General features: G+C 40.0%; 1 protein-coding gene and 1 long non-coding RNA gene across 7 annotated transcripts in view; one reads left to right on the forward strand and one right to left on the reverse strand.

The window, feature by feature from the left end:
* Positions 1-20242: 20242 nt before the first annotated feature.
* LOC138163193 (uncharacterized) lies at positions 20243-22347 on the reverse strand. The gene is made up of 3 exons (XR_011168838.1): positions 22200-22347; positions 21554-21835; positions 20243-21343 (listed from the first exon to the last, which is right to left on the reverse strand). It is a non-coding gene; the product is annotated as an uncharacterized lncRNA (long non-coding RNA).
* Positions 22348-22544: 197 nt separating this feature from the next.
* Positions 22545-25871, forward strand: part of BNC2 (basonuclin zinc finger protein 2) — a 529053-nt gene continuing 525726 nt past the window's right edge. The window contains exon 1 of one of the 6 annotated variants that reach the window (XM_069090666.1): positions 22545-22698. In XM_069090666.1, the coding sequence (XP_068946767.1) occupies positions 22696-22698 (3 nt within the window). In that variant the 5' untranslated portion in view covers positions 22545-22695. The remainder of the gene's footprint in view (positions 22699-25871) is intronic. The other 5 variants (XM_069090674.1, XM_069090665.1, XM_069090667.1 and 2 more) reach the window with 5 other exon arrangements.

Genomic DNA, 25871 nt, shown 5'->3' on the forward strand with positions numbered 1-25871 from the left:
TGATCCCTATTCTTTGGAAATTCAGTCTATGTTATTTAGTCATCTCAATTGAGAGAAGAATTTACATGAATGAATGTGCCTTGCTAATGAACTTCATGGTTCAAAAAAAAAGGCACATCTTTTATTTCAAATTTTTCTCAGTCATTGATTGGGAATATTTCAGTTAAATTCAGTGAACATATGAAACTCTTACTATGTGCCAAGCATCTTTCTAGAAACTGGAGATACACAGACAAAAGCAAAACAGTTCCTGGCTTCCAAGAATTTATATTCTAATGGGGAAAACAATATAAACACACACGTACAGACACATAAACACACATAAAATAAGATTGGAAAGGTAGGTTGGAACCAGGTTGTGAAGGGCTTTAAATGTGAAACAGAGGATTTTGTATTTCATCTGGAGTTAATAAGGATCCCTTAGAGTTTATTATGTAGGAGAGTGACATGGTCAGACCTGTGTTTCATCAATATGGCAGTTGTGTGGAAGATAGATTGGAATGGGGAGAGATGAGGCAAGAAGACCAATTAGAAGGTTAACTGCAGTAGTCCTAGTGAGAGGTGCCAAGAGGGCTGAGCTATGATGTTGTGGCCTTATGAGTAGAGATAAAAGAACATATGCAAGAGGAATGGTGAGGTAGAATCTATAAGAATTTGCAGCTGATTTGGTCATAGGAGGTTAGCTACAGTGAGAAGTTGAAGATAACGCAAGATGGCAAACTGGGTGACTGAAAAGATGATTGTACTTTTGACAGAACTAGATAAATCTGGAAGAGGAGTGACTTTGGAGGAGGAAAGATAAGGGGTTTTGTTTTGGACACGTTGAGTTTGAGTGTTGAGTCATCTACATAGGGATGATATTTAAACCCAGGAGGGAAGGGGGTAGAAAGAACATGTACATAGAAAATGAATTACAAAATATATACAAAGTAATTTCTGGGCTTTTCTAACATATCACACAATTTGTAAACATTTGAAGGGGTTCCAAAGAGCATATTGGAAGTGGCATAGGCACCCAAGAGGAATAGGGTGATGTGGATAGGCATGAAGGAGGGGGAGTGGGGTCAGCAAAGGGAATTAAAGCCTAGGCAGCCTGGAGCTCTGAATCACAGGGATCCTGAGTAGAAGCAAGGTCTTGCACTCCATTCACAGGAGAAATGGTTAAGTTCGTTTGGTTTTCAATCTCTGAGCAAAGGATAGAAGGGGACAGAGGGCACACCTGCCAGGGTCAGTCAAATGCTAGAGCCTGGGTGACTCTAGAGAGATGAGGTGCCTGTGAGGTGTTCATTGGCTGAGCACAAGAAATGGAAGCACAACTTTTCTGATATGGAAAGCTGGTATAGGCACAATTTTAAATAGCAAGTTTTTTAAGTGAAGAAACTTGCACCTGTGGATTTCTTGGTGATTCTACACAGTGCAATCTTCCTACAATAGACACATAACAAATAGGACTAAGTTATTCTGTAAAGGCAGTGTGGTTTGTGGTTCAATGAAATGAGTCCCTTGATTTGGAGTGGGAAGACCTAGGTTCAAATTATGGGTCATCTGCTTATTAGCTCTATCACTTTGGGGCAAGGCCATTTCCCACTCTGGACCTCAGTTTCCTTATTTGTGAAATGAGAGGGTGTAATGGGAAGGCAAATTTGGAAGATCTTCCCTGCCCCTAGGCTAAAGTGCACCAGAAGCCTGGGGTGGGAGGCTTGTTTTTCAGTAGATACTTTTTGATTGGCCAGTGGGTCAATAAGGTTGTTACATTCTCTGAGCCAGGAGAAGGCTATATAAAGCCCTGATGTGAGGCTTTGTTTTGGGGGCTCACTTTGAGAAGTGTTCTGTGATTTGATGTGAATTCTGGGAAGCCGTTGTCCAGAGCGGCCCCCCTCCCCCCGCTTTGAAAAACCCAGATGTGGAAACCCAGATGTTGACTGGGTATGGATGTAATGGTTGGACAGTTTGGAAATCTGTCTACTTGATCTGTTTCTGTCTTGATAATTCTGCCTGTATGCTTTGAAGTTCGGGGTGCTGACCTTTTTCCCCTGAACAAGGTAAACGATATATAATCTGACTGATTAAAGTAAGCTTGTTAACCCATTTTGAGTTGCTTTCCTTTAACAAAGCAGATCCAAGAACCTGTGGTGGCAGCAAACCCTGAGGACACTTGGGGTGCTTGCTGCTACAGAGGGTTGGACTAGATAACCTCTAAGATACTTTTCAGGGGCAGCTAGGTGGCACAGTGAAGAGCACTGCCCCTGGAGTCAATAGGACCTGAGTTCAAATACTGCCTCAGATACTTGACATACTCACTAGCTGTGTGATCTTGAGCAAGTCACTTACCCCCAATTGCCTTGCCTTCCCCACTCCAAAAGAAAAAAAATTAAGATACCTTTTACCTCTAGATCCTGGGCATGAGATACCAGCTTAAACATTTCTGGAGTTAACTGCAGGCTTCTAGAAACAAAAGTGGCCTAATTACTTTTCTACTTCCTAATAGCAAATGTCTGTTTATGATTTCTTGCTATTTTTATGCATACAAAGACAATGTTTTCTTTAATATCAAAGAGTATCTAAAACTAGTAATGGTTCCACAGTAGTATTATACAATATAATAGGAGAGGCAGTGTGGATGGAAGGCCATCTTCCTTTCAGGAAGAAACAGTTCACACTATACCTCTGACATATGTCAACCATGTGATCACAAGCAAGTCACTCAACCTCTCAACACTCTGGGCAGCTCTCTCACTTGAAGATGCAGGCAGTTCCCCACACCTATGAAAACAGAGGTCTAGACCACCCCCAGCCCACTCCCAAAACTGCAGTAGTAGCCAAAAGAAATCTATACTGTAATTCTTTAAGCATACATATGTATATACATTATATTCTCTGCTATTCACTATTACATTTATCACTATTTCAGCGCATATAGAATACAGTAATATATTGATTAATGAATCCTTTGAGAACAAAGCTTCTTTGTAACAAAGTTGTCCATATTAAAAAAATCTTTGTATTCATGTATAGCTATTTTGCTGACAACATGAGACCTAACAGGAATGTTCCTACCAAACCTCACCTGTGCCCAGGTGGAGAGGACAAAAGGAAGGCAATGGTTGTATAGTAGAATAAGCATTGGACCTGGAGGCAAGAGATCTGGGTACAAATCCCAGGTCTGCTACCTGTTAACCTATGAGAAACTTAGGCAGGTTGTTGCATCAGTTTTCTCATCTGTAAAATGAAAGGCTTATACTATGGAATCTCTAAGGTTCTTTCCAGCTCTAAATGCCATCGGAATTATGGCTTCAGTTCTTTACGCTTATCTTCAGCATCTTTGGTTCCCCTTCTTTACTCTCTTTTTTAACTACCCTTCGAAGTCTTTTTTGAAAAAAAATCTCTAACCCTCATTCCCCACCTCTCAAAACAAGAAATACTTTGACATTTATACTTCCGAATGGTTTATTATACTTTAGTTTGAATGAGTTTCAATTAATGGGTTTTCTCAGCTTGGTGTTTGTATTTTAAGCCTTTTTCTCTAATTATGGAATAAAAGATTTTATTTCTAGTTAAAGAAAACTGACAAGTTAATAAGCAGGTGAAGAAATTTAAGGAGGTTAAAGGGAACACCTGAGATTACACTATGCATAAGGTCATCCCTGAAGATAAATCAAGTTTATTTTTTTTTTAGAGTGAGTAGGGATGAGGCCAGTCGGATGGGAGTGGGTGGGGATCCCAATGCAAAGAGCCAACCACGATATACCTCCTTGTTCTTTGGCTGGCAGAGAGAGTAAAAGGACAGGAAGCAGGGAGCTAGCCGTGCCATAGGTGTTAAATATCTGTTCCAAAATTTGTGAGCTATTGCAGAGTGTAGAACCTCACCCTGCCTCCTCCTTCCCTATTTCTCCTTGAGCATCAGCCAGAACCCTAGTTGTGCTGTTCTGTTTATTTGACATGGCTCTCCAGAAATAGGATGTTTAAGGAGTTTGGAACCTGGTTTCCTTTTTAATTGTAAACTTATTTTCTTCTGCCCCATCTCCTAAATGCATTTTTTATATTTTCTGGCCTATTTGATTGAATTAATATTTTTGTTTTCCAGTATGTTAGATTTTAATTAGTATTTAGTCAATTTTGGTGCCATAGTTAATAATAATATCTAGCATTCATCTAGCTCCTGCTATGTACCAGGCACTGTGCTAAGCCCTGTACAAATATTATCTTGTTTGATCCTCACAATAACCCTAGGAGTTAAGTACTATTATTATCCCCATTTTACAGATAAGGAAAATAAAAGTAAATAGAGCTTAAGAGACTTACCCAACTTACCCAGGGTCACACAGCTTATAGGTGAGACTGGATTTGAGACTGGATTTGAATTCAGGACTTCCTAACTCCAGGCTCATAGTTTCCTTCTTCCACTCCCCTTCCCCCCTCCTTGTGATCCCTTGGAGCACATATCTGTACCTTCTATATTATGTCTGTGTCTGGTAACAAAGTTTCTGAAAATGAAGAGTACTGTTGTGTTGTTGTAATATTTTCTCTTCATTAATAAAGGTTCTATATTATAAGCTCCTTGAGAAGAGGGACTATATCTTATCTAAATTTTCTACCTCCCCCACCTTCTAGACAATTATCTTCATACAGTAAGTGCTCAATAAATGTTTGTGGTATAAGGAGGGCAGTGATCTGAGTATAGTTGGGAGAATGCAGGACAAAGATTGTGTGACTGAACCTTCTACAATGGTGCTAATGAAGTTCCAGGATGATTTGCATGGCCCCCGATGCTAGGGGAATGATGGGAAGTGTACTTACTCCAACCTAAATAAGTCTGCCAAAGAATGTTCTGAAGTGGAGTCGTTCAAAAAGATAGACTTGTTTTGAAGTGTTTTACTATACTGGCTGAGTGCAGCTGTGGGTCTGACTCAAAAATAGTAGAAGGAAGCTTGAGGCTGTTGGTTGACTCACAGGAGTTATGAACATCCCCCTCTTGGGGTGAAGCCACTTAGCAATTCATCCAAGAAGCAGCAAGTGACAGTAATAGTTCTTTGGAGAAGTAGCAGTTAGCCTGGTAAGCAGCAGTTACAGGCCAGGAAATGATAAAACCTTAGAAATTCGGCAGGGAAGTAGTCCTTGGTAGTTGCTGAGGGAAAACCTGTGCCAGCTGGAAGTGTGAATTGTTTGGGCTATAAATGTCCTCTTTCCCATTGAAGATGTGGGAATCTGTTTCTGAATATGTCCCCTTTGTGGATAGAGAAACTTTCTCTTTGTTATCTATCTTGCTTTCTGTTTTAGGTAAAGAACCTTTGCTTTATTTGCTTTCTGTTTTAGGTGAAGAACCTTTGCTTTATTCTAATGTAAAGTGTTTTATTTTGGCTTGGTATTAAGAGATTCAGTCATCATGGGGGCCTTTTGGGCTATGACTTGGACAAATAATTTATCTTAAGAACCATGTACCTGGGACGACTTTACAGTTGTATTGTTGTTGTATCACATTTTATTACTGTAAAGTAATGTTTGAATTTCATAATGATGATGACCACAAAGGCATATCTTTTAAAAGCCAATATTCTCCAAGTGATATTATATAGCTGCTAAGTGCCTCAAAGTCATATGGTGGCTATAACTAGGTTATAACACATCAATGATATCTATTACTTCCTTCCTTGTTGTCTACAAATATCCCCAGGTCTCTCCAATCCTTAAAAAATCCTTCTTTTGACCTGCCCTCCCCTGTCAAGTTATCAGACTCTGTCTGTCCTCTTTTACAGCCAAATACCAAGAAAGAGCTATCTATATTTATTACCATCACTTTCTTACCTACAATTTTCTTCTCAGCCACTTGTAATTTGACTTCTTTTCCTGTTGATCAACTGAGATTCCTCTTTCCAATGCTAGCTATTATTCCAAGGTTACTAATTATATCTTAATTGCTAAACCAATGACTTTTTCTCAGTCTTCATCCTTCTAAAATTCTTTGTAGTATTTGACACTGCCAACCATCCATTCCCTCCTGGATTGTCATGATGCACTTATCTCCTAGTTTTCCTACTTGTATTATCTCTCCTCGGTTACCTTTGCTGGATCATGATTCATATTTCATTCTTTATGCACAGGGTCCTTTATTGGACACTACTCTCTCTATATATACTTTTTAGTGATCTCATCAGTTTCCATGAATTCAATTATTATCTCTGTGTAGATTACTCCCAAATCTACATATTCCATCTATATTTCTTCCCTGATTTCATGTCCTGAATTAATATCTGCCTGGTTGACATTTCTGTTTCTAAGTCCCATGGACATCTCAATCTCAAACATTTCAAAAACAGAACTCATCTTTTTCCCTGAACCCAATTCTCCAACTTCCCTATTTCTTTTAAAGGCACCACCATCCATAAAATCATGCCAAGTTTGCAACCTTGGAATCGTCCTCTATTCACCATAGTCAATGAATTGCCAAGTCTTATTATTATACTTTTAGAATATTTCTCATATCTATCCTTCCTTCTATCCACTCAGCCCCTACCGTAGTTTTGGCTTTTTCACCTCTTTCTTGAACTACTGTAATAGTTTCTAATTGGTCTCTTTGTGGCTGGCCTCTCCTCTTTTCAATCTATTCTCCATGTAGCTGTCAAATTGATATTCCTAAAGATAGGATAGGCTTGATCATGCTACTTTCCAGCTCAAGAACCTCAGTGGCTCCCTGTTGTGCTAGGATTAAAATACAGACTCCCTTGTTGATATTTAAAGCCCTTTATGATCTAGCTCTAGCCTCTCTATCCTGAACTATTCCTTGTTCTCCCTTTGTGCACTAAATTCTAAAAAAGTTGGCTTACTTTGTTTTTCCTGTAAGCACTATTCTAGCTTCCATCTCTTTCCCTTCAAACAGGCTGTCTCCCATGCCTAGAAGGCTCTTCTTTCTCACCAGTACCTCTGGAAATTCCTAGCTCCATTTAGGACTAAGCTGCACATCACTCCCTCACATGGCTTTCTTGTTCTCCCAGGTGTTAGTTCTCCTTCCTCTCACTGAATGACTTTACATTTAGTTTGTATATTATTTGTATTTACTTATCTCTGGAGACATTTTATCCTCCCCATGTAATGTAAATTCTTTGAAGACAGGGATTGTCCCACTTTTGTCTTTGTATTCCCAAGGCCCAACATAGTTCCTGACATATCTTACTTAGGTGCTTAATAAACACTTGTTGAGTCATTGATTATCTGTGTACATAAATCTCTTCCCCCCTGCAAATATAAACACATTGAGTACAGGAACCGTCTTCTTTTATGCCTTTGTAGACTGAGCACAGTTTCAGTCAAATAGGAGTCACTTAATAAATGCTTATTGTATTAAATTGAACTGGACTGGACTGACTGATAAGTAGAATAAAACACCTAATCAAGGACATATATGATCAGAAAAAGAGGTAATACTGGTGATGTAGCAAAATGAGATATTTAGGTGGATAGTCAGGGTGTTCCACTGGTATTTATCCCCAGAATATTAGAAGGATCAGAGGATGATATCCAGACCATCAGGTCAGTCCTCCATTTAAGATTCACAGGAAGACAAGAACAAGATTCTTATAGAGAGAAAGCAAAGTTAGACAGAATGATCACATTAGTGTACTCGTAGAAATATAGACATAATGATGAGCCTGAGGTCTACTTTAAAGTATATTCTGAAACATCAAAGAAATACTCAATTTTGACCATATTAGTTTTGCTGTTGAAATGTTATATCATATTCTAATTATTTGGTAATTAGTCATCTATATGTGCTATATAATTCTCAAACATAGATGGAATGTTTGATTAATCAGAGCATTCTATTCCTTAACCATGCTAGAAAGCATCATGTTCTTCACTTTGAGTATGATACCGTTAGCATTACTAACAGTGGATCAAAGTGTGTATGCAAAGGTTACTACTATGTGTAACTTTCAGTCCTGTCCCCATGGATTTAAATGTCACCTAATTCTGATGAGCCATGCCCCAGAGGAATTTAGAATGCTTTGACATTTTGCATAGCAAATCACTGAACAAAGAGGGAATTCCACTAACACCAATAAAGTTAGTCCATCAGTTTTATTTATAAAGGGCCCCAAATGTGGTGAGCAGCATACATACCCACAATAAATTGCACAAGAACCTAAACTCTCTACATATTCTCTTGGTAGGGGCCATTTCAGCATTATACAATTATGCAATTAGGATTTCCTAGTTGAAAAATAACTTTGCAGGTTGTGTAGATGAACTTTAGAAAACCAGACACCCCGAATGTTTTGTTCTTATGTATGATTTGGCTGCACTCCTATAGAACATAGTGAGAGTAAGAGGTTTTCCATTTTTTCAAGGGTATAAACTGAAGTACAGCAAAGACTTGATTAGCTCATGGTCACAGAGTGGCAGATCAGGGAATAGAGGTCAGCTCTTCTGACTTCTGGCTCAGTTCGCTCTGCACTAACCACAAATATGCTGCCTTTTAGTTGATTAGCCCACATAGTACCTCTCAGAGGCAGATGCCCATTAGATATGTGAGGACATAGACAAACAGGGTGACTTTCAATCAGCAAATTGGTAGAAGGGCCTATGAAGAACTCAGTCCATTTGCCCAGATGCTTCTCTCCCATTAATTGCCATGTTAATTGCCATAGAAGTCTGAGCATTTCTGATTGTACCATAGTTTTGAAGTCATGTGGTTTGTTACTGAATATTTGCTGTAGTTTATTTAATAGTGCTTTCCATATATCAAGGTGCTTTTTAGGCATAATCAAGGTGATGAAGCAAACTAAATAAATGTGAAATTAAATATGAAAAAAGGCATAGTCAATGGAAGTGCTTAAAATATAATAAACTACAGTTTAATATTCTAAATCAGCAATTTCTTAGGGTAAGTTAGAGCAAAATATGTATGTGGGGTGAGGGTGGGGGGGAGATAAGCTGCATGGCAGTGATCATAAATTAGTAGTCCACAGTGAATTCTTACTCAATTAATCTCTGAATCTGGTCTCTAAGTCTATGTCCTGGAGCTATTAAGTGTCAACTACAGAAGCTCCAGGTTTTGATGTCTCCTTTAAACAATACTAGAATACAGGAATAGGAATGCTCAGGGTAACCCAACCTAGGATATCTTCTATATCAGGGACCTTTTTAAGGCCCTTCTTTCTCAAAAGGGGTTTAAATGAATGCTGAGAGAGATAGAGGGTGGCCCAGAATGATGCAAATATCAGCACTGATGTCATATATAGACCCAATTCCCCTGACCATGGTCTGGTTCAAGGTCTTGTCTAATAGTAAACCTTGAGATAACCTGACCAAGGGCATTTGCCGGGGTCCCTCTGCCTGTGGAATCCTCACCTGCCCTACGGTCCTCTACTTACCCATTCGGTCGTCACCGGCCCCTTGAGGGGAACAATCACCAGACAGAGAGCGGAGGGAGTTTTTGGGGGGTGTTTATTCTCCACTGATTACATCGCGTCTTGCGTCCCGTGTCTCGCGTCTCCCCTCTACTTCCGCCCTAGGGCCTTTATAGCCCTTCCCGACCCTTCTCGCCCAATCATCAGTCCCAACAGCATTTATCACCATATATGGGCTCCTGGTTATACTAGTCTTCTTCTCCGCCCCTGGGGCGGGGCAGGGTCCCTTTACAGGCATTGAGGTACTATGACTAGGTTAACAACTGGGACTAGAATGCAGATGTAGACCAGAATATAATAAATTGCAAAGGACTTTATGTTAAGACAGGCATGCACAGTTCAGAGATTGTATAATAAGTAGGCTTAGCCTCAATTCAGTCAACTTTTTAACAGTCAATGTAAAGGGTAAGTGTCATATGATTCAGGAAGCAAATGCTGGGGTTAGGTACACGTTATATGCAATTGAGGAATCCTGACTAAAAACAGAGATAATTACAGTAATTGAGCCATTTGTAAGGCCATTGGGAGAAAAAGATGTAGTGTGTGCACACTCCTGAAAGGAAGAATTATACCACATCTGACCTATGCTTGCCAGAGAAAGGACACAATCAGCAGTAACCACAAGCTGGCTTGCTATTTTTTGCCCAGGTTTCTTCTAAACTAAACCAATAACTTGTTTCTGGATCTCTCAAGTAACTTGTTTGGCTTAGACTATAAAGCCCACTGGCTTATTCATTAGCAAAATGGAATAACTCTCCAAACCATCAGGTTGTTTTTGCCTGTGCTGCCAAAGAGATTTTTTTTTACCCATATTCTGGAGTAAATGAAGGTTGAAAGTTGTTCTAGATCTTTTGGAGAAAACGGTTAACTCACTTTTGAGCCACATAGTTGAAAGCTAATTTTATTCTGTTAGTAGTAGCTTATACATAGTGGTGCTAAAGAGAGTAGATGTTTGCAAGGAAAGTAGGGCAAAAACTATTATTATTACTTTTATTATTTTTTTTTCTTGCCAGTCTTCAAAAATTGCTATTGTTTAGTTTAAAATTACAATAATTTAAATTGGTTATATATTTTAAAAACATATCGACAGTGTCTTTTTAACCATTTCATGTTTATCTAGTTTGCTTCATGATCTTGCTTATATTATACTTTAGATAAAACACACATGAAGAGCACCCTGATATATGTAAAGCACCCTTAAATAAAACTTTAACAGATATTCAGTAACAAACTACATGATTTCAAAACTATGATACAGTCAGAAATGCTCTGACTTCTATAGCAACTAATGGGAAAATGTTTAATGGAAAGAAAAGCATCTGGCAAATGGACTGAGTCCTCTATAGGCCTTCTGCTGACTTGCTGAGTATCTTTATGAATAATGTAGTGACTGAGCCCTTATTGGCCAGTCCCCCCTTTACACTAATAATAATAATTCTTTGGTCAGCATTTTGTTAGCCTAAAAGATTTAATAAGTATATATTAAGATCACAGTTTTAGAACTGGAGGTTACCTCAGAAGTCATATACTCTAACTTTCCTCCTATTTTATAGATGAGGAATTGTGGTCCAGAAAACTAGATTGTGTAGGTAATTTACAAAATCACAGAATTTCAGAGTTAGAAGGCACCTCAGCCATCATCTGGGCAAACTCCTATTTCCAAAGATGAGTCTCCACTACAAGATGCCTAACAAGTGGTTATTGAACCTTTTCTTGAAGGCCTTCAGTGACAAGGAACCCACTACGTTGTGAGGCAGCCCTTCCATTTCTGGATAGCTCTAATTGTTAGGAAGTTTTTCTCGACATCCAGCTTAAATTTCCCACTTTGCAATTTCTACCCAGCTCTTCCAAGTTCTTCCCACTGGGTGACATAACAGTTTTAACCCCCTTTTCATGAAGACTTTCAAATAATAATGCTAATAATAGCTAGAATTTACATAGTGCTTTAAAGTTTACAAAGTACTTTTCACATATTATCTTATTTGAAGTACATAAAGATAGCTCTAATGTCCACCCAGAATTTCTTGAGGCTAAACATACCATCCTCAAAAGGTATGCACTTGGGGCAGCTATGATACCCAAAACTGAATACCATACTACAGACATGGACTGACATGGGCATAATTCTTGCTTTCTAGTTCTTGGAAACTATGTCTCCTTTCATGTAGGTCAATATCACACTAGCTTTTTTGGCTAACATATTATTATGGCTTTAAAGTGACCTTAAAATCCTTTAAAGAATTGAGATTTTTTTTTAGACATCCTGCTAACTCTGCTTCCCCCATCCTGTACTTGTGAAGTTAATTTCTTGGTCTTAAGTGTAAGACATTGCATATATTTCTATTATTTTTCATCTTATTATACTTAGCCCAGTGTTCTAGTTTGTTAAGCTCTTTTTGGATCCTCTGACGTCTAGTGTGTTGGCTTTCCTTACTTGGTTTGTGGCATCTGAAAACCTGGTAAGGGGGCTATGATTAAAAATGTTAAACAGTACCAGGGCAAGCATGGATTCCTAGGGCATGACACTCTAGATTTCCTTTGAAGTTGATATGTTGACATGACTGCTTTTTGAGTCTGGCCAGTCAACTAATTTTAAATCCACCTAATTATATACTATAGTCTAGCCCAGAGTCAAACATTGCTTATGCAGGGGACACCAGATTGAAATATAATTGGGAAATGTTTAACAAAATAAGTACAACATAGATAGTGTTAATTTGTGGTTTTCTAAATCAACATAAGGACTTCTGGGATCCATTTCTGTTTGAGTTTGATATAGCTGGTATAATCTACTTATCTCCATCTTTTCCAAAAGAATAGCATAAAATACTATATAAAACTCTGTGCTGAATAATTAAAATCTAGGTAAAAATATCTATAGCTTTCCTCTTATTTAATGTTTAACAAATTTATAAAAAAAGAAGAAAAGATTAGTCTAGCATGACCTGTTCTTGACGAAGCCCTATTGGCTATTTATAATTATCACTTCCAGGAGCAGCTAGGTGGTGCAGTGAGTAGAGGGGCCCTGGAATCAGGAGGACCTGATTCAAATTTGGCCTCAGACATTTAACACTTACTAGCTGTGTGCCCTTGGGCAAGTTACTTAACCCCAACTGCCCTGCCTTCCACCCTCCAAAATGGACCAAAAAAAAAAAAAAAGAATATAATTATCATTTCCTTTTTTGATACTCATTAACTGTTTTTTTCATCATATCTCCTAGAATTTTGTCAGGCATTAAAGTCAAGCTCACTGGCCTGTAACTTAAAGATTCTATTAATTTTGCTTTTTAGGCAGCTAGAGTCAGTGAGATTTTAGTTTAAATCTAGCCTTGGACTCCTACTAGCTGTGCTCCTGGGCACGGCACTTAACCTTTGTTTGCTTCAGTTTCCCTGTCTGTAAAACAGAGATAATGATATCATCTACCTCCTGGGTTTATTGTGAAGATAAAAAAATAATATTTATAAAAGTTTTACAAACCTTAAGGCTATATATAAATGCTAGTTAGTTGTTATTATCATTTGAATATTGTGACCACATGCCTTTCTCCATTTCTGTGGTTCTACTCCTGCTCTCCTGGACCAATCAAATATGAATGAATGGTTCAAAAATCACATACAGGCATACCTTGGAGATATCGTGGTTTCAGTTCTAGACTGCCTCAATAAAGTGAATATCGCAATAAAATGAGTCACATGAATTTTTTTGTTTCCCAGTGCATATAAGTTATGTTTACACTATACTGTAAACTATTAAGTGTGCAATAGTATGTCTAAAGAAACAATGTATATTCCTTAATTAAAAATGCTTTATTACTAAAAAAGGCTAACCATCATCTGAGCCTTTAGTGAGTTGTTATCTTTTGGATGTTTTTGGGTCTTGCTTGATTGCTGACTGATCAGTGTGGTGCTGCTAAAGGTTGGGGTGGCTGTGGCAGTTTCTTTAAATAAGACACCAATGAAGTTTGCCACATGGATTGATTCTTCCTTTCAATTAGCACTTAGGGACATTGTAGGGTTATTAAAAGGCTTAATATCAATATTGTTCTATCTCAGAGAATACCCTACGAGAGGGGGAAAGAAAGGGGAATGGTGGAGCAGTCAGAACACATACAACATGATTAAGTTTTCTCTCTTATATGGGCACAGTTCATGAGCCCCAAAATAATTATAATAGTAATATCAAAGATAGCTGATTACTGATCATCATAACAGATATAATAATGAAAATGTTTGAAATATTGTGAATGTGATAGAGAGGTGATGCTAGAAAAATAGCACTGATAGATTCAGTCAATGTAGGGTTGCCACAAACCTTCAATTTGTAAAAAATACAACATTTGAAAAGTGAAATAAAGCTAAGCACAGTAAAATGAGGTGTTCCTGTATTACAATTTTTTCAGTACCTGACAATGTAGTTCATCAGGGCTGGGTGATTTTAATTCCTTAAGGACAGCAAGGTTCTCTCTTGCTATTTACTTAGTTGTTTGGGGTATCAACTAATTATGGGTCATTTTTTTTAAAGAATAATCAGCTCAAACATCAAAGATATTCCTTAGTTCTTTTTTTTTTGTTTTTTGCATTTTGGAGGGCAGTTGGGGTTAACTGACTTGCCCAATTGGGGTCACAGGGCTAGTAAGTGTTAAGTGTCTGAGGTCGGATTTGAACTCAGGTCCTCCTGACTCCAGGGCTAGTGCCCTTTATTCACTGTACCACCTAGCCACCCACTATTGGTCATTTAAAAAAAAAAGTTCTTTCTAATCCAGATTCACAAATGAGACTAAAAAAAATCCACTCAGTTCTACTGTGTTTCCCCGATAATAAGACACTGTCTTATTATTTTTTTTTTGAAAGAAAAACACCAGAGGGCTTATTTTCAGGGGAGGGCTTATGTTGTCCTGCCTCAGCTCTCCTCCACGGCACTGCTCTCAATGGCGCCAGCAAGCAAATCACTGGGGAAGAACAGGATGACACGCTCACTGCTGCAGCTCTGATTGGATGCAGCTCGGAGCGCGGTGTGCGCTTCACGGGGGGGGGGAGAACGGTGCATACAGAGGGTACCCTAATGTAGCATATAGCGCAGGGGATCACTTTCACTACAGTAGCAATCTCAATAGGGCTTATTTTCGGGGGAGGGCTTATTTTAGAGGAATCTTACACAGCAAGGGGAGGGCTTATTTTCAGGATAGGTCTTATTATCGGGGAAACACGGTAGGTGTAGGTCCATAAATTTCAAGTTAAAAGAGACCTTTGAGATCATCTAGTTCAGCTCTCTCATTTAAGAAAAATGAAGAAATTCTGTCCAGGAGATAGAACTAATCTTTCAAGTTGTATAGCTAGTAAATGACAGAGCCATGATGCACCATAATGCCATGTGAATGACTGGATCAATAGTTGTCACTATGTCAAGTCTTCCCAATCATGCCCCAGGAGGGGCTAAGTAAGCACCTTTCTCCTCCCTCTTGTGTGTCCTGCATTGATTGTCTTTGCCCAGGGATGAGGCCTTAGTTCTATGCCAGATTCAGTGTAGCTAGTTCACACATCTGTGTTAATCTTCTAGCTTGGCCTTTAAAAGAGAAGTCAGAGTTTGAAACTGGACAGAGGAGTTTGTAGGAGGACTGCACACAAACAGACATGAGCTTCATTTCTTAGACAGAGTCTGTTTACCTCTGTGGCTTCTCCAGAGAACCATGTGGCCACCCAGGGATATGGAAAGAGAAAACAAGCCATTGCCAGATAGCAATGCAAAGAGTTAAAAAGAGGAGCACAGGTGGATGCCGTTGTATAGGGGAACAACTGTGACTTGTTCCATCACCAGTCACATGGACAGTATGATTCTGAAGAAAGGTGGGTCTCACCCAAAGGAAGGGTTGTCTGTTGGATTCCCAAGCAACCTGGAAGTTGGATTGGGCCTCCACTGCAGGATGATACTATATGGATGACCTAAAAGCCCCTGAGAAAGAAAGGGGCTACTACAGGAGAGAATTGCATCAATCTATTAAGTGCTCAGGTTTGAGTCTTTTGCATTAAATGTTTTGTTAGCCTTTGTGCAGGAGTTGGGGTCACTGAGCCTGAGGGTTGCATGTTGTAGGCTATATCCCTGGTTGAGACAAGAACCAAATTAAAATGTAATTGGGAAATATTCAACAAAATAAAAATACAATAGAACATAGATAATGTTAATATGTGGTTTTATAAATTAATATGTGTTTCACCGGGGTCCTTATGTATGGCTTAATGGCCCAGTAACAACAGGGAGATTCTGATGTTCTCCAGGGGAATTCTGTTAGGGGTAAGAGATAACAGATACAGATACTCACCTAGGGTGGGAGCAGAGCAATCCGTTAGTGGGCTATTGAGACGTTGAGATTGAAGTCAGTCTTTGTGTAACTAGAGCTGCAGTTTTTAAACTACAGGTTACATGGTTTTCCCCAAAACATGTGGTCATATGAAGAACATAGCAAACCAGCTCCTTAAATGAGAGAAATTAGACCTGGAAGGGACCTGAGAGTTCATAAATGATAAGACTGGATATTGTTATAGTGCTTTGCGATTTATTAAGTACTCTTACACACACAATATTATTTGATCTTCACAATAATCCTGGAAGGTAATGCAAATATTATTTTTCCTCTTTTACAAATGATAAACTTGAGGCTCAGATTGCATAAGATCATCTTTTTTGGTCATGGTCATACAAGTTGTATGATAGGCAGCTAAGTGGTGAAGGGGATAGGGTGCTGGGCCTACAGTCAGGAAGACCTGAATTCAAATGCTCCCTCAAACTTGTACTAGCTAGCTGCTAGTGCAATCCTGGGCAAGTTGTTTTGAAATTGTGACGGGGGAAATGAGCTTTCCCTCTCCCCTAGCATTTTTTTTTTTAATTTATCTCTCAACCAACTCTGCCCTTCCCTTCCCTTTCCTTTCCCTCTCCATTCCAGTGATTATTAAACTTGGCTTGGCTTTGTCTATAATGTCATTAATGACCCAGGGGAACTGAGATTAGAATTTCCCATTAGTGGATGTATATTGAGTTAGGATCACTGGTGCTACCTTATAGGGCATGTGAGGAAGACACTGTAACTGTAAAGTGCTATGGAAATCTTAGTTATTATCTGTATATGCTACTACATCTGTTTCTGTTCCATAAGGAGGAAGCTGAAACACTGGGAGAGTTTCTATCAATCAGTCTATTTAGTAGCTCCACCTTATCACAATACCAAATACTATGGGAAATCTAGAAGTGTGAAGCTTGGACTTTGCCCTCAAAGAATTTACTCTCTAATAAGGAAGACAAATGCACAAAATAATGGATACTGGAAAACAATTAATTATCTGCTAAACCATATGCAGCAGGCTCTAAGTACTAAAGAATTTCAGAGATGAAGAAGGCTTCATTGAAGAGGTGGGATGAGCTGGGATGGGTAGGTTTGTACAGATGGAGAGGTGACTGTGGTATCCAGGTGAAAACAGTGAAGTGAACATGAAGGAATGATTGAATGAATGAAAGTCATGAAAGAAATGAGAATGTGCGTGACATTCTCAAGGACAGTGAGAAGACTGACGTAACTAGAATGCAGGTGTGTGTTTGGGAATGTTTGTAGAGTCAAGCTAGATTAAGAAGGGTCATAGAAATCAGAAGAGAAATTTGGATTTCAGTGGCAGAAAATGGGGAACCATTGAATGCTTTTGAGAATGGGAAAGTTAGGATGAGTGTAGTGTCTAAGGAAGGCTAATGTGGCTATGAAGGGAGAGAGCCTGGAGTCAGTAAGTCCAGCTAAGAAGCTGTTTGTAATGATGCAAACTTGGGGTGATAAGAGATACCTCCAGTAGGAATGGAGAGAGAGAGACAGACAGACAGACAGAGACAGAGAGAGGAATATGAGACATTATGAAGTAAAAGGAACATGACTTAGTGAATGACTGGATATGGGGGATAAAAGGGAGCGATGAGTCAATCATGACTCAAAGGTTGTGAGCTTGGGTGGTTGGGAGAATGGTGGTATTGTTTATAGAGACAGGGAAGTTGAAAGTTGATTTGGAAAGAAAGAAAATGACTTCAGTTTTGGACTTGTAGAGTTTGAAGTGGAGAGACATCAAAATGTACAGCAGGAAGTTAGATCAATATAAGGGACTAACTCTGGGGAAAGGATAGGATTGGGGGAAAAGATTTGGAAATCATCAGTGTAAGACTATGGTATAAGGAAAAAACCAAACCAAAATCAAAACACTAGACTGGGAATCAGGAGATCCGGGTTCTTGTTCTAGTTCTGCCTCTGACTTACCTTTTGACTTTCAATTGCTTAATCTTCCAGGTAGTCAATTTCCATATTTATAAAATGAAAGGATTAGACTAGGTGATATCTAATGTCTCTTCTAATGCCAGATATTATGATCTTATCTCTCTTTGGGTGGGACTATCTTGGGAGAGGGCCAGGAACTACAGTCCTTCTTATCCTAAGGGAAGAGATTGAAGAAGGCAAGTGTCCTGTTAAGTTAATGCAGGAAAGGTGATCCATGTTCTGGAATGTAGCCATTTGCTTCCCAATATTTCTAACTCTGGTTTTGCTGCTTATGACAATGAAGTGTGTTGTTACAATACATCTTCATTATTCACAGAGGTATTAATGTAATCACTGGCCAGATCAGTGAGACACCTTCCCTAGGCTATAGATGTACTTAGCAGACCCTGCAAGCAGGGATGAGTTGGCAAATGTTTAACAACTGGCTCTACCAAAACCCACCATACATGACATGCTTTTAAGGCTGTCTACATTATTAAGCATTTTCTCCATCATTTTCTTAAGTCTAGACAATCAACAAAACAATAAATCAAGTCCTGATTTAGTAGCATTTGCCCATTTCTAAAGTGTAAGTGATCACACTGATAATTTAACAGTCATTTCCAGGAGGTTCCATCTGGCTCAAGTTTGCTCTAGCACACCCCTGCCAGGGAGACTCATATCAGAAGACAGTAAATAGAATTTCATTCATTTATTCTACTAATTGTGCTTTAAAATGTTAGAATTGAAAGAGACCTCAGAAGTCACCCAATCCTGCTCCCTCATTTGACACCGAAGGAAATTGAGGCTTATAGAAATTGATAGCTGCCATTTACATAATATCTTGCGATTTATACTTTATTATACACATCTCATTTGATCCTCATGATTCTACTAGTATTATCCATTTTACAGAGGAGGAAATTGAGGCCCAGAGATGCTAAGTGACTTGCCCATCCTTGGTCACACACCAGTGTATCTAGTGGGTTATGAACTGTGACCTTTAAGGTTCACAATCTAGAATTCTTCCCTCTACAAGGCTACATTGTTTCCAGTTACCTGAGAAAGGTAACAAAGATGAAAATGGCAGAGCTTCAACTTGAAATGATTGTTCAGACTTAAGTCTGTTGGTGTTTGCACATTACCATGCCCTTACATTTATTAACCACTTATTGTCCAGGTGTTACACAGTGGAAGATATGAGGTTTAACTAAGATGTAGACCTTGACTTGAAGTTCACATTTAGTAGGGTGATAATACAGAAACACAAGTAACTATAGAAGTTAAGGGAAGAGGGTTTTCAACAAGGTGTGTAAAATGAAAATTGACTGAGTAAAGCTGCTGTGCAGCTTTTTGGTCCTTGTATCCTTTTTTCCAGCATAGTACCTTATACATATCTGGCTCTGGAGAAAGCCTGAATTATATTTAAGACTGTAGCAGTGAGCAGCTCTGTAAAATGCAACAGAAGGGATCAAGGGAAATGAGGACAGAGAATATGACATTGGATTTAAGATATAATCATTGATAGGTGATCTGTGATGAATGAATTTCCCTAGTAGGTGAGAAAATTAAAAAATGAGTATATCTTGAATAGTCATCCCTTTTGCAGTCACATCGTTAACACATTATAAGCAAACCTCACTGTAAACTTGCAAACCTCCACTGTAATGCCATTTGATCAATTGCCCACTTGTAAGACTTTTGTTATGAACTAGCAGCTGCTTGTAATGCCATTTCAACTAACGTTGTGATTTCATGGAACCAATTAAGCACTTTGGGTGGAGTATGCCTATGATGAGCCAATCACAGAATGTGCTAGTCTCCCTTCAACCAAAAAAGCATACTCTTTTTTCATATTCCTAGAAGTGAACTTCCTGTGACCTTAGGGTTACCAGGTCTATGTGGTGGCTCCCCAAAATGAGATATCGCTTTTATGGGTAGTCACTTCTGGCTGCCTTTGGATCACACTGATGCTTCATCTGGATTCTTCCACCTCCCCAAAGTGCAACTCCTCAGCTCAACACCTTCTCCATCTTTATGATGATGTATCTTCAGAAAGGGATAGGGTTGGACCCAAAGAGAATGGGCTTTGAGACACATAAATTGTTTGTGTGCTAACATCAAAAACAGGCAGATCTGGAACCAATCAAGTGAATGTAAATTAGAGGTTGCTTGATGTGGAATAACTTCTGCATGTTGGTCCGTGGAGGTGTGTAGCCAAAAAGGCACTGTGTGAATACAATTGTTTGGCAAGTCCCTACTCTGTCACTTGTCCAAAGCGGTAAGTGTGTGAATGGATTTGTATGGGTAATGACTCTGAAATTAGCAACCAGCTTTTCTCCTCTCTCCATGTTACTGGAAAACACATTGGATCTTGGCTTCTTTCCGGAGCTGAATTCTTGTGATGATCCTCAGTTGCTCAGAACTCACATTTGTTCATCATTATCTCTTGTGTAATCACATTCTACAAACTGTAGGATGATATTACAGTTGTGTTTACAGAATAAGGGAACTTGCCCTACACCTTAATCAAATCACGATAGAGAAGAGCCTCCTTAGATAACAAGTTTTTAAATAAATTCAAATGGTCATTAGATTTTCAGTCTCCTACTTGATTTGTTATGTAGAGTGAAAGAGTTTTTTTTTTGACATGCTTGGAATTACCCCTTCCCCCTTAACCTTACCATATGTATTTTGGCTTTAACTATATCATTTACTATATATAACATGGTAGAAGTTATTTTGTTTGTTTTACTTCACAAAGCCTTCCAGAATGTGATAGTGTAAAGAAACCAATGCTCTGCTCTGGTTAGGGCCTAAGGCCCTGCTAAAGTGCTGACTTTATTAGTAATTCTAGAGAAATAGTTCTTGATTGCTTGGATGTGAGAAAACTAATCATATTTGCCCCAATCCTTAACAATGATGCTTACAATTCAAAACACTTAATTACTTTGGAATTTTTTAAAGGAATCCATGTATGCCTTAATAAAATGGAGGCATTGATGCAGTAGCATCTTTTTTGTTTCAGTATTTTTAAAGGCTTTTTTTTTCTGTTGCAAAATCCTAAAACTCAGATTTAATTTAGCAAAGAAAAACGTAAATAGACAAAACATAAAAGTTTAATATCAAGGTTACATATTTTGGGAGGAATTAATTTGCTGACTTCTTAAAATAATTAAGCAGGCTATGTATATCTTAATTTTAGAGGAAGAGAAAAAGGGGGCGGAGAGTGATTTTCTATTTTCAGTAGTTACTAGTTACCAAACCTGTTGATCTGCCAAGACAGCCTTAGACTTTCAGTTTTCCAATTGCTCTGGGAGTTTGCATGAAGCCTATGCCATTCTCCCATGTTAGATAAGCTGAAAGTTTGCTCTGGCTGTGATAAATCTTAAGAACTTGGATGTGTTTTTGGCACATATTTTGCCTGAGAAAAATGATGATGATTAACCTCTCTCTCCCCCTCCCCCCTACACTTTTTTTTCCCTGTGGCTGGTAAGGGTGTGTATTTTTTGCCTGTGCATTAAAAAAAAAAAGTCCTTCAGCTGCAGTGCGTGTGCGCGCCGAGCCTTGCAAGATCGGAGCCTGTGTTTTGTGTGTCTCCAGGGCAGGGTTAGTTTGGTTGGCTGGGTGTCACACACAGATGTGACTCTTGTCTTTACTCTGCAAACGTACACGGTGACGGCTCACTCTCTCAAGCCAGCTTCCCCCCCCCCCCCGAAAAAAAAGTCTTCAAATCCACGCTCCGCAGCAGCCTAACCTCAGGACCCGGGGGTGGGGGTGGGAGGAAAGGGGGAAGGAAGCCCTCACCGCAAGCTGGAGTCTGGGGCAAGGGGAAAACGCGCACATGCACACACAGACACAGACACGCACCAAAAACTTTTCACTGCTGCCTTGAACTTTTCCCCTTTTTCTTCTCTTGGCCTTTCTGCCTGCATTTTCTGGGCCGTGTGGGGTCTGCAACCCTGCCCTCTCTCCAGCGGCGCCTGGACGCCAGAAGCTGATAAAGAAGAGAAGCACCGGGAGCTGCAGCCGCTGCAGGGAGGAAGCGGCGGCCACCACCGGAGTACCGGTGCTGGTGCTGCTGCTGGTGGAGGAGGAGGAGGAGGAGGAGAAGGAAAAGCCGGCGAAAGCGGACCCAGCGAGAGCCAGAGGCTGAAAGAGAAAGAAACGCCGAGATTTGCAGCAATCCGAATAAAGTTCGCGCCGTTTCCTCGGCGTTTTCCTCTCCTCCACTCCCCCCCATACTCCTCCCCCCTTGACAGCTGGCCGCAGTCTGTACCCCCCCTCCCCCATCCTTGGCCAGGCCTGCCACCTCTCCCCGGGGGCGCCACAGTGCAACCCCTCCCCTGGAGTCTTCGGGGAAGGAAAAGGGGGTACTTTAAACGAGCAGAGATCGACTTCAATTTTTTTTTTGGAGACGGGAAACAACGGTGTCTCTTCAGACTACTTTGCAGAAAATAGGAAAACAGGAGAAACTTGTGGCAGTTTTGCAGAGCACACCCGGCTCTCTCCCTACCCGGTGGCTCCCTCCCGGAGCCCGCGCAGCCTTAGCCGCCCTCTCCGGGGACTTTTCCTCTTTCTTTCTTTCCTTCTCCCTCCCTCCCCCCGAAGTCCCGAGGCTTCCTTCCTCCAGATCCGAGAAGTTTTGTAGGCTTTAACTTGGGAGAGCATGAGACTTTCGATGTGTGCATAAATCATTCACCTGGGGAGAGAGAGAGAGAGAGACAGAGAGAGAGAGAGAGAGAGAGAGAGAGAGAGAGAGAGACAGAGAGAGACAGAGAGAGACAGAGAGAGACAGAGAAAGACAGAGAGAGAAGGAAAAGAAAGAGGCGGAGGAGGAGGACGGCAGTGGCGGAGGGAGGGAGGGAAGGAGGGAACGAGGGAACGAGGGGGGGAGGAAGGAAAGAAAGGCAGAGGAGACACAGGAGTCAGAGGGGCTGGTCCAGACGCTGCCGCTAAGAGGAGACCGAGAGGCGGGGGCTGCAAGTGCACTTGACAACCAACATGCGGAGATGGTAAGAAGTTTCCAACATCCTTTCATTTTCATTCTAGACTTAATCTGAAATTACTGTAGCGCAGTAACACAACGAGGAGCTAGCTGGTTCGAGATTCTGTTTCTTTAACTTCAAGGACGGGAAGGGGAAAAAAAAAAAAGAAAAAAAACACACCCGAAGCCAACCTGGCTCATGCTGAGCTCCTGAAATCCTGTTGTAAAACTTTGCCTCAAAACTTTCTGAGAACAAGGGTGGGGGTGGGGGCTGCCCTAAGATCTTATCTATACCTTCCCTAGACTGTCCATAGAAAGGTGAGGGAACGTGAGGGATTTGGTGAGGATGGGGTAGTTTGGAATTGGGGGCTTGGAAGTGGGGGGAGAGGATGGGTGGAAAGGGGAGGGAGGAATGAATGGAACTTCTGTAGTAGCTGTCTACACTGAGGGAAGCGTTTCGCACTCCCTGTGAAGGTAACTTTTGAAACAGCATAGGGGTGGAGAGGGGATTGCCATATGAGTGTGTGTATGTGTGTGTCTCTACCATCGAAGGGGCAAACCCAGTTTTACCACCGAGGCTGGCTCCCTCCCTCCTCCCCCATCCCTTTTTTGCCCTTAATTTTTTTCTTGACCCAAACCATCACTTACTAAGTGAAAGTTGTAGAAAATGCCCCTGTACTTGGGTAAAGAATGTGAAAAACATGAGAGGTGCTGCATCCTGGGAAAACAGACCTTCAAAGTTCTTTTCCATCAGAATTGTGAGGATTTTTTTTTTTTGGTAGATTTCATTTCAAAGACATAGGTGGTTTTATTTGGGGGGGGGCGGGGAGGGATGGTAGGTGCTTGGTTATGAGATGATCCAATACTTAAACTTGCCGAAATACCCAGTCGTTACTTTAAGGTTGCAAGCCACAAGTACGTTTTAAAGAAGCATGACTGCACATACAGTACCCATCATGCTAGCGGGTACGCCCGCGTAGTCTGGAGTCGAGTCCATCCAGCCGGGGAAGAGCATGTCCATACTGAGTGAAGCGATTTGTGTGAAATGTGGCTTGACCACTCCCTAGCTTCCACAAAGCATTGCTATTGTTATCCCCCCTTGGTGTTTTGATGTCTTGTGCTCTGCATGTAGATAGACGATATAAGAAATAGGGTGATAGTGGGATGGCATCTTTTTTTCTTCCCTTCCCCCTAATGTGACATCTCTTGTTTCAGTGATCAAAGCCACCACTGGAGTGTAGGAGATGCGACTGTCAGATGTAGGCAACAAAAAAAAAAAGACTGTAGCATGTGCCCAGGACTGTGGTTACAGTAACGCTGACAGAAATTAAAGTGGTTTTGAAAGCAGCATGCGATTTATGATGGTTCCCATTTACCCTAGAGTCAAGCTGTTGTAAAACTGATGTACAAAAGACATCATAAAATAATCCTGTGTACCCAGGATTAAAGTGGCATAAAGTGGCCTTTTCCTTTTTTTTTTTTTTTTGTGGGCCTCCCCCTACAGTTGCTGTTGTTTGGTGCTGTTTTTTAGTGTTACGTCAAAACAGAATAGTAAAGAGATCTTTTTGGACTTGGTTATTTGTCCTTCTGTCAGTATTTTATGCTCAACTTTTAATACTAGGACAACGTAGCATTTTCCCCTCTTATTCCTAAGTCTATATTACGGTTTGCCTACATAGTTATTCCTACATAGCAATCGCTTTGCAAATTTGTTTATATTAGAATTACTTTTAAACAGTAGTGAAGGCCATTTGTGTTTCACGATTTTGCATTCTAGTTTGAGGTATTAATACTGACCGTGGTGTCTCAGGAATACACTTGTCTTTAAGTATGGAGTTTATTTCTGCCTCTGTTATTTGTTGAGATTGATCTCTAGTTCTATTAAGAATACTGAGAACTTGTAAAATTGTATTGCAATCACAATACTCTCATGTGAACCTTTTTTTAGAGTGTCAGTGTTGTGTTTTATTTTGTAGTTGGTTCATTTAAACTCCCAGCATTAATGAAGTTTTCTTGGTTGTAGGTATGTCCTCTTTAACTTTCCTTACTAAAGGATATCCAAAATCCAGATTGCTAATCACTTCACCAAAAGTCACATTAGTATGTTCACCTGAATGAAGTCATATTGAGGCTCAATATAAACTTTGCTAATGAACTTATAAGTAAAGTTGGAAACTTGTGTTTTTCATCTTTGGGATTATTAACTGTGCTATCATTTTTACCTAATGCTTTTGACAAGAGTGAGTTTCAGCTCATATTTTTGAAGGTGAATTTTTACAAAATGTTAATAGCTCCCATACATCCCTAACGTCTGTGTTTTTCCTACATGAGGTTGGAGGTGTATGTGTCAGACAGGGAAATGTGATTACATAAACCATAGCAATAAAGGAGCAGACAAAAGCTGAGCTGACTATCGCTCTATTAAAATGTAAGTGTTACAGTTTGAATTTCCAAGTGAGAGTTTTTGAGTTCAGTGCTTTACATAACATTTTGTCCTAATCTTGCTTGCTGTCAGGGATGTTTCATGGTTGTGCAATTGCTCCAGTCAAGAATGCCAATTTGCATTCCAGGAGTGTCATTTGATTACTTTTATCTGCACAGCTCCAAGACTGGCCCAGACCTCTCATTTCATCTTGCCATGTCACGAGTCAATGCTGTGTCGTCTTTGCAAAAATCTGCCTGATTTAGACAAGAAAGAAAAGTACTTTCATGTTGCAGCCGCAGTCCCCTGCTAACTTGTCAGCAGCAGGATATGATTCACTTGGGCCCTGAAGAATGGAACAGAGAAAGGGGTTAGGCGGTTCAATAAAGCCCATGGACAGGTAGTGTGTGACGTCCCCGGAGAGCTTAAGTTAATGAAGAACAGGTCTGCTTAGTTCTCCACACTCTGACCTGGTGCTGTCCCCACAGTTTTCTCATTTGATCTTTCTCAGCAAATTGATCTTTTCTTGTATTTTTTTGCCTTCCAAGTTAGTCCTTGTGGGACTGAAATTAGCAGAGCAACTTAAGTTGGATAATACAGCTGTTCAGAAAAGAAGAAATTGGACACTAGCTCAAAAAGGTTGGGGTGGGCTGGGGGGTATTCTTTTTGTTGTTGTTGTTGCTGCTGAAAATTTTTCCTTATTTAAAGGAGTCCAAAATAGGTGATGATTTAGAAGTTAGTTTTCTCTACCTTTAATCCTTTCACTAGATTCAGTACTA

Source organism: Petaurus breviceps, unplaced genomic scaffold (assembly GCF_028583685.1).
Source record: "Petaurus breviceps papuanus isolate PSGF00001 unplaced genomic scaffold, PetGlider_PUasm1.0 187, whole genome shotgun sequence".
NCBI lineage: Eukaryota > Metazoa > Chordata > Mammalia > Diprotodontia > Petauridae > Petaurus > Petaurus breviceps.